We start from the raw sequence: 9476 nt of genomic DNA on the forward strand, positions 1-9476 counted from the left end.
GCACCAATCAGCTGTGAGGTTACTCGGGACGCCCTGCCCAAACAACACAGGCAGCAGCAGCAGCAGCAGCGGCTCTGATCGCCGCATATTCCGGTTCGGTGATCTGGTTTATTGGGGGGGTTTATTCGTCTATCTAAACAGTGCGTGCCGGGTTTCCAGAGGGAGCGACGTCGCACCGGGTCTCTACTAAACGTCTCCACAAACGTCTCCCAGGTGATGTGACAGCTCGGTCACGTCAACCAGCCGCTGTTAGCCTCCGTTAGCAAGGCGCTAGCTCAGTTAACATATGTGATCGCCCCGGCTGCTCGTCGTGGAAAGTCAGAAGAGAGACCAGCACCGTGATGTGGACGAGCTGCCGGACCGTGTAGTGTGCGAGGCGGGGAGTGAATTAGGCGACCACAGTCCGATGTGTTTATCTCCGACACCGCATTTGCGTGGTTGACATTTCAAGCTAGCAGGCGGATGCTCGGTTAGCTTAGCCGCTACCCACACCACAACATCCACCAAACTGGACCAAACATTGGATCTAGTCGGGTTTAAGTCGGGCTCGGCCGGTTCGCTGACCCCCCAGAAGAAGATGAAGAAGAGGAAGGAGCTGAACGCGCTGATCGGCCTCGGGGACAGCAAGAGGAAGAAGACCAAGAAGGGCTCCGGTCACCGGCTCCTCCGAACCGAGCCGCCGGACTCCGAGTCCGAGTCCAGCTCGGACGAAGACGAGTTCAACACCATGAGCGAAGGAGCCAACTTTGGGAAGTGAGTGGTCTCTGTAACAACACGAGTGTGGGATGGGGTGTTTTAATTCTCTCCTGGTTAAAATACACAAAACTGCAGTTTCTAAAGACTTAAAATATCCAACATCATTATTATCCTCAAAGGTAAATCAGAGTGGTGACGATTATTCGGTTAATGAACTGCACAAAAACAACAACACCTCTTATACTTATAGTGGTATTTGTCTTTGTCATGTACAAATACATGATAGTAAACAGGATTTAATTGTGTTTTGGATGCTACTATAATCAACTACCAAAGGATGTGGGAATCTATATAACTGGACTTTCTGGCATTTAAGACACAACAATGAATTAGTTCATAGAGCAAATAATAACCTCCGCTCAGGCCCAGCAGTCCCCTTATGAATCCACATTTAAATTATCTAGGTCAGGATTTTTAATTGGATCTGCACCAAAGTGAAAACACTCATAAATTGAAGTACCCATTAATTATTCTTTGAGAAATCAATGAAAAGTTGAAAACTTTATCTCACAATGTTTACGACAGTGAAAAGGGTTAGGGACCCGCCCCCTAAACCGGATCTGCACCAACATTTTCTGGAAATCTGTTGAGTATGTTGTTGCGTATTCCTGCTCACTAACACACAAACAAATACAGAAGAAAACCCCATTGACCAAAGTAATAATTGTTAGGTGTTGCTAAAGTAAAATAAAACAGTTGGTACATCTTACACACTAAAAAGATTGTCAGGCCTCGTCTTTGAATTTTGATTTCAGCCAAATTAAGAATAATCTGTTGTACGTGCAGCTTGAGTATTATGTGATGATGCAGTATGCACTAGCCCATGTTTCAGTAATACTCGTAATTCCCATGACAGAGCATGCAGTCTTCTAAAAATATCTCCTTCATTAATAATGAAAGAGGCTGTGAAGTAGCAATGTCTAACGTTACCATGTTCCTTCTCTTCACAGGAGAAGCTACACGCAGTGCTGCAATGTGTGCTACCCCCTGTTTCTGTTCATCATATTAGCTGCATGTGTCATGGCCTGTGCTGGACTCATATGGATGCAGATTGCCCTGAAAGAAGATCTGGACTCCCTGAAAGAAAAGCTGCACAGTAGTAAGACATTTTTATCATCATACACAAACACTTACTGTGTGATGGTCATAAAAAGCTCAGTGCCCTTTGGACACTCGAACCTGTTATATCCCAGGTGCACGCAGTCCTGCATTCCTCTGTTGTTTAACACTGCTTTGAACTTGTTGTAATGTTTTTGTAACAGTGGAATCCAGCCAGAAGGTGTCATCCGCTGAAATACCAAAACTCAGCGAGGACCTGAAAAACAAGCAGAGGAAGCTTGATGACATTGAGAACGGGGACAAGGGGTTGAGCAAACTCTGGTCTAATCTTACAGAAATGAACAGAAAGGTCGGTTTTCAGTGTTGCCTGGAAGGGTTGAAGCCGCCTTTACATTCACAGTGTCACAGTGTACGAGTCAGACTGATAAGAGTTACATGCACTTTGCTGCTGACAGTCCCTTTTTAAATAGATAACAAATACAAAGAATTGAAATGATGCCAAATGTAGTAATACATTTTATTTGTCTTACATTAAATTGCAACACGGTGCTGTGCAAGTGAATGGAAACCAGTGCATATTCCAAATAGCATTATACAGTAAACAGTAATGTATTTTTTGTGTCACTACAGAACCCGATTACTTCATAAATTGGGTTAAGAAGGAAATTGCATGTAATTTGACTCTCTGTTACTGTGTTTCCAAATTGTGACATCAGTTTTAGTCTGATGTTATGGTGGAGCTCGTAATACAATGACAGACTGTATAACCGTTACATAAGGGTTCCATTGCACATATATTTTTAAAGAGAGATGTCACACAGGACTGAGTTTTTAAACACCAGAGTAAAATACTGACCACCTCAGTTAGTGTGGATTTTATTGGTTGATTATTGATTGGTTGAACTGAATGGTTCAGTCTTGGCATTTTCCCTCAGAAGCATCCTTGAGAAACATGTGATATAATGAATATATAATCAGCACAGCCGTCTAGGAGGGAATCATTGTGTTGGCTTGTGAATGTGACATGGATCCATGATATTAGGGTAGACTGAATTTCAAGATTGGTGATGATCTCTATGATTCACTTGAAAAATAAGTTGTTGATGTTAAAGAGCAATGGTCTGATTGCTCAACCATGCTCCGAGGTGTAACTGAACACTCTGTATCATTTGACTCCTGCAGATCAGTTTGCTGGACTCGGCCGTAAACCATTTGAAGGCCAACTTGAAATCGGCCGCTGATTTGATCAGCCTTCCTACGACAGTTGAAGAGCTTCAAAAGGTAAAGACAAAGCGAAATGGATTAAAAAGAGAAAGTCTTTAATGTCCTACCTGACCTCACGAAGTCTCTTTCTTTTCCAGAGTGTTGCTACAATCGGCAGCACACTAACAAGTGTCCAGCACGACGTGAAGACGATGCAGTCTGCTCTGGAAAATCAGAAGAGTGACGATGACTCAAAGAAGACAACGGTAAATACAAGCCAGTGATAATTTAAGTGTTTCATGTTTGTACTGAACACTCGACTACCTTGTTATAACACGAGGTGGGTGTTCCATCCCCCGGTTTCTGTAGGCATATGACACTGAAAAATGTTTACGCTTGGCTGAAGTGGAACAATCGCAGCGTGAATAAAAGCTAAATGTTAGATAATAAATCATAAAATGCGTTATGCATGTGACTTAAATGTTACTAAGAATTCACTGGCACTCTTTTAATTCTTTCATTTTGTCAGGCTCTCTTCTTCTACTATACACCCACTGGAGAATTGGTGCCACCGATTATTTATCCTGATGAACTAACTCTAATGTTTGCATAAGGGTTGTGGATGGAAATACATGATAATCTGATGTTTCTTCTGCAGATTTTTTGAAATTCTGTGAAATGTTTCGGTTTATCTGGAAGACATTCCACTAAAGGATATTAGGGTTTGTTTAAAAGAGTCATCCCCAACTATTGTTACTGTTTATTTAGCAGCTGCAGCAGAAGGGGAAGTGTTGTTTTCACCTTGTGACACTGCGTGTGGTAAAACTGCGTCCTACATTCACCTTCTACAACAGGAACTATGACAGAGGGCACTTCTGGCTTTAGCAGGTGTTTTATATGTCTATAGACAGATTTTATCTCAGAGATCATCACAGTTGTGCATGATACAGTCACAAAACTAAAGTGTGTGGTTGACATCAAAACGTAGTCCAGCACCTGAAGAATGATTAGTCTTTTGTTTTCGATCTGTTTTTCTTTGGTTTCATGTGTTTATAAGCTTACATCACATTGTGCCGATACTATCATTCATTTATATCCCAGAATGAATCAGTGTCTGTGGCTGTTTCCATTCTTCAGTCACTGCGATGATAAATAAATGAAGTGAGACGGAGGTAGTCTGTGAGAATAGCCTGAGTGTTTCAGAGAGATTTGTCAGACTGTGCGTGTGAAACTATTGAGAAGTCAATACAGAGTTTTGGCCGGCTGACAAACATCACAGAGGAACACGAGATATGTTGCTTTGTAAGTAGCATCGCGCTGCACGCTCTGGTATTTCACACGAGCAACGAGGATGGATTTTTCATGAGTCTGTGTCAAAGCTGGATTTAACTTATGTTGTTTGACAGCTTGTCTTTTTTTATTTTCCTCTCTATGTTCTCTGCAGATATAGCTGGAGGCTGTTTATCTCCCCATTCATCATTCATGTTTGAACGTATGGAGTGGGGTGTGTAAGGAAAAGAGAGCAGTACACTGCTGTAGCAAACAAGCTGAATAACTTGATCTACTGGTCTTTAATTAAGTACTTGCGTACTGCGCCTCCTTTTGGCATGTTTATCTCACTGAGAATTGATGCAAATCCACTTACATATGGCAAAGATGACTCTGTTGATGATGGGGTTCATTGCATAACTGTTGCATGGATCCAAACCAAACGCGGCAGTGAACTTTGCCACTTCTAGATTGATTGGTTTTGTTTTTGCAGTTCTTGTCAGGCTTACATTGAAAGAGTCACCGGGTTAAGAGGGTCCTGTCGTCTCTGGGATCCATGCATTGGGTTTTTATTCATAATACATGAAACAAGTGACACTCTATTTCTGGGAGCGGAGATGCTTTAGTTTTTTGAGTAAAACTAGGGCGAATATGTGAAGCGTCTGTGGAATGTTTCTTATTTTTAACAAGCAAAACAGGATGTGGAGAAGAGGAGGACCAAATAATTATACTCTTGTATATTTATATATATTTTTAACAGTGAACTCAATTATTATGGGATGTTGGGGTGAATCGCTTGAAGGCTGAGCTCTCTGAAGTGTCATTACTTAAGGTTAGAAGGTACATTGTCAAATTGAATTTGTGAACATGTATAACAAGGATTCACTCCTAATTGTTTTCCAGTCTAATCTGCCAAAAACATGACACTTGATCCAATATTACATTTTTCATAATTGCGCTTGTCTTAGAAGCAAGAAATCCCATCAAACAGTAAATTTCTGGAAGATAAACTTTAAAAAAAAATTTTTTATTGCCATAGGACCTAACAGACCTGAGGAAAGAAGTGGGTGAGACTAACAAGTCGGAGGAGCAGCACCACGTGTGGACTGCTGAACAGATCCATGTCCTCCTGTCTACAGTGGAAGATCTTCGTCAGAGAGTGGTCTCATTAGAGAACGGGTCAAAACAAAGCGTGAGTCCCGGCTTACTCTCTGTATTTTAAGAATGAAGCTTTTGTGGCATTGTGTTCAAGCCTGAGAGTAAAAAAAACATCCATCTCTTTTACAGTTAAAGGATGATGACGCAGCAAATCAACCGGCAACCACGAGTGAAACTCCAGCAACTGAGACGGTGCAAGAAGCCACTACGACCAAAGCAACACCTGGAGACGTGCAGGGTACAGTGTTAAATAAAGCAGGCTGTCACTGGATTGGTCCATGTTGCAAATCTATCGTTTCTTATCACATTTGATCTTATTCACAGAGATGTCCACGCCACTGACGGAGCCGCACACAAGCAGACTTCCACGCTTCTTAACTCCTAAACGCTCCAAGAGATATGCCCACAGAAACAAGAAAGGATGCTTAAAGAGGGTGTCCCTGCCTGGTGTCAGCTCTCTGAAAGGTGCACACTGCTACTGCACACTGTTTTAGCTCAGCATTCGTCAAAGGAATAGTGTGACGTTTAGGGAAAAGCTTTTTTGCTCTCTTGCCAAGAGTCTGATAACAAGTTAGATACCTGTATTGTAAACAGACAGCTATAATATCAAAAGTCTGCAAGTTGTGTGGCAACTGCTCCTTGACGACCAGAGTTCAAGACATTACTGCCAAATAATAGACAGACACAGTCCCCTGAAAAGCAGCATCATGCCATTTTTGCACTTTTTTCTAGCAACAGTTTACCTTTGGACAGAGCTAAAGCTTTGCTGTTTCACCCCTATTTCACGTTCAGTTGGGTCTCAGTTCAGTAAGTGAGACTTGAGCATGAACATCACACGTGGCTGCAGGGGGCGCCGTTGCTTAGTAAACTTTACATAGTGTTGCTTTAAATTTACTGCACAGGTATGAGAGGGACATAGATCTTCAAATACATGCATTTCCAAAGAACTTTTACTTAAATGGCTACAAGTCGTATTGTTTATATAATTGTGCAGCGACCTCATCGACAACCTGCTTTTTTCCTTTCAGAATAAAAATACCTGTTTTTATCCACAGATTTGGAGGACATCTTCCAGCAGGCAGGTGTTGGACATAGTTTACGCGGATTAACTTACCAGGATCTGAAGAAAGTATTTGGAACATCAACTCCTGATGCTCGTACCTTGGACTGCTTTGACAATGACAGGGACCAGAGGTACTCCCTGATGGAGCTGGCGGCTGCTGTAGGCCTGTGAGCACATTGTCACTGACCGCAGTGAACAGTATTGAAGCCCAGTGGGGTCAGGGGTGTTCGGAGTTCCTGTCCCGCTTCTGTAATTGCTGCACTTTTGTGAACTGAATATTTATCATACTGATTGTGGAACAGTGGCACTGGCATGCCCATACTCACCCCCCCCCCCCCCCCCCCTCCCTCGCTTCAGTCCATCTCAGCACGATCTCGGCCACAGAAACATTATGTTAACATTTTAACACGACTCCATATGCAGAATATTCAGCTCTTATTTTAGAAAATCTATTGGTTTGTGTTAATTAACAATGAAAAGAAAGTGTGATTTGTTTTGAATCCTGTTTTCCACTCTGTTCTCAAACTTGCTGTTAACCTGCGCCCATGTTTTGTTCTTTTTAACCATCTTGATGTAACAATGCGTTTAGGTTCTTGAGAGGCTGTAAATGTCAGTGGGTCCCCGCCCATCGTCACCTGGTACAACTCAAACAAAACTTATTTATAGAACCCGGATAGAATTTTATGAATGTTTACAAATGACTACTAGAAACTGACTTTTTGTGAGGGCGGGTTTTGTTTTTAGACAATTTCCTAACTTATCTGAAACCCAGTGCAGTATCAGAGTAAAGGTTTTTGTATACTCTTTTCTAAGCTGAATCCAAGTTTTCAGATTTCTTCTTTCTGTTGAGTGTTTATCTCATTTATCCTCAGTTAGTTGTGATTGTGTGTTTAGTCCCAATTGTAGTTTTTTTTTTTGTTTGTGCTTGTTGCAGTTTTCAGTTCTTTAAAGATGTGAAGGGCTATGAACACTTTGAGTCATCTGGAAAGAATGGTGAAGTGGTAACTCACACGGCATATGTAGCAATAACAAAAGACGTAGATGTTGCTGGATAGAAATTGCAGTAGACAGACGACACAGCTAACCCACGATGTGTAACAGGTAGTATAAGAAGCACTGATCATCACTCTTTACTTGATTCATTTAATCCATTTTTATGGACCTAATAAAAGGTGTATCATTTACATGACAAGTTTGTTGTAATCAAACATTGTACTCTGTAAAAATGGTGCAAACGTATTCTCTGCCAATTATCTTTTGATATGGGTTGGAAAAATTTCTGCAACGGCCTCAACATTGTATATTTACAAAAAATAATTCTGTTGTGCTTTGCATGTTGCTTATAACGTAACATGAACAGATAATTTAAACCCAACATAATCAACAACTTGTTTTTGCAGGACAATGGTTAGTTGAGCTGAAAATGTTAAGTAGCTTTGGCCATCGTGACTTAGATTTGGGGTTCATGCTGCTACTGACGAGAGATTTTATAAATGTGTGTTTTTTTTTCGTGTGAGCATCAGTTAATAAACACAAAGTTAAAAGATTTGTTTCTCGTGCTTTTGAGACAACGTGAGAAGCCTTAACTTGTGGAAGTGCATGTTTTGCCAGAATCACCTCATTATTAAACCCAGTTTGAAAATATACAAAAAAAGACGACACGAGTATCCATTAACAAACATATTTACAGATTCAGATGTACAAAAAAATATCTCAAATACTTTGAAAACATTTTAGAGAAAATGTTATACAGAACTTTATGCCAGTGCCCCCTTAGCCCTCCAGTCCCGGGACAGTAGCCTCAGCAGCTCCTCTTCGTCCTCCTCTTCCTCCACAATCATGTCATCAGTCTCCATTTGTTCATCACTCCTGGACAGAGGTTGGTTTTTCACGACATCGCGCTTGTCCCTCAGCAGCTCAACCCTCTTGTAACACTGAATTTGTTCATCGATTTCGTCGATCTGACGCTCGAGGCGTCCCTCCTCGTCATCCTCAGCTACGATGGCCTCCGATTTGGTGTTCACCTGTCTTATCTCCTTCTGAAACTCGTCCCACTCCTTGTCCATCTGATCTTGGGGCGCGTCCACTTTGCGCACTTTGGCATCTCGCACCGGGTCGTCGAAGAAGCCCTCGGGCAGCGCCTCGGCCATGCTGTCCTTCTTGTCTGCGTTCTTCTCCGTCAACTCTGCTTTGAGGATGGATCCAGAGTGGGAGATGGAGGGTGTGGATGGGATGGAGTTGTCAAAGAAGTCCGATGGCAGCCCTGCAGCTTCAGCCTTCGGGGCAGCAGGGTTTGAGGTTCCTGCTTGACTTCCCTCTCCAGCATCCGCTATATCACCATCATCATCATCATCATCATAGACTCCAGCCAAGAGACTCAACCCTGCAGACTTAGGAGCAGACTTAGGAGCAGAACCAGCTGCCTTCTCTCCGGGTCGCTCAAAGAAATCCCCCGGCAGCGCTGACTCAGACTTCCCCGCGGCCGCCGCTGGCTTCGCCTTTTTCCCTTTGGCGTCCTCGCTGTCCGTCGCTTTCCTCTTCACCGGCTGGTTCGGTGGAGGTGGAGGCGCCGGTTGACTCTTCGCCACCTTCAGCTCAGCGACCTTTTCTTTATGCTGTTTCCCGAGGACATGAGCCGGCCACAGCAGATCGGACTTCACATGCACCCCGCACAGCACGCAGCTGAGGTGCTCCAGACTGTTGTACTTAGCGAACGGAGACTCGACGCGCTTCTTATCCGTCGTCTGTCTCTGTTTCTGCCGCATCAAGCGCCGCAGCTCCTCCTGATTCACCACTTTCTTCACCTTCTTCGTTGGTGCCATTTTTAGACGAGAAAACCAACAGGTGACCTAGCTAGCTGCTCGCTAACTGTGCAACACGAAACAACAAACGCGTCGCGGAAAGATGACGCCACCGCTGCGACTGCTCCAACTCGCGTCGGGTCTCTGGAGAATCTCGCGAGACTATC

At 43.0% G+C, this 9476-nt stretch overlaps 2 protein-coding genes across 2 annotated transcripts; one reads left to right on the forward strand and one right to left on the reverse strand.

The window, feature by feature from the left end:
• The first annotated feature begins 5 nt into the window (after positions 1-5).
• Positions 6-8054, forward strand: efcab14 (EF-hand calcium binding domain 14). Its single transcript, XM_034612657.1, has 9 exons — positions 6-753; positions 1707-1855; positions 2019-2164; positions 2998-3096; positions 3177-3284; positions 5327-5479; positions 5575-5683; positions 5770-5910; positions 6501-8054. Exons 1-9 carry the CDS (start codon positions 578-580, stop codon positions 6677-6679), a joined length of 1260 nt encoding a protein of 419 aa, XP_034468548.1. The 5' UTR covers positions 6-577; the 3' UTR covers positions 6680-8054.
• znf830 (zinc finger protein 830) lies at positions 7065-9468 on the reverse strand. Its single transcript, XM_034612658.1, has one exon. The coding sequence runs from the start codon at positions 9328-9330 to the stop codon at positions 8266-8268; it is 1065 nt and encodes a 354-aa protein (XP_034468549.1). The 5' UTR covers positions 9331-9468; the 3' UTR covers positions 7065-8265.
• Positions 9469-9476: the final 8 nt, after the last annotated feature.

Source organism: Hippoglossus hippoglossus, chromosome 17 (assembly GCF_009819705.1).
Source record: "Hippoglossus hippoglossus isolate fHipHip1 chromosome 17, fHipHip1.pri, whole genome shotgun sequence".
Classification (NCBI taxonomy): domain Eukaryota; kingdom Metazoa; phylum Chordata; class Actinopteri; order Pleuronectiformes; family Pleuronectidae; genus Hippoglossus; species Hippoglossus hippoglossus.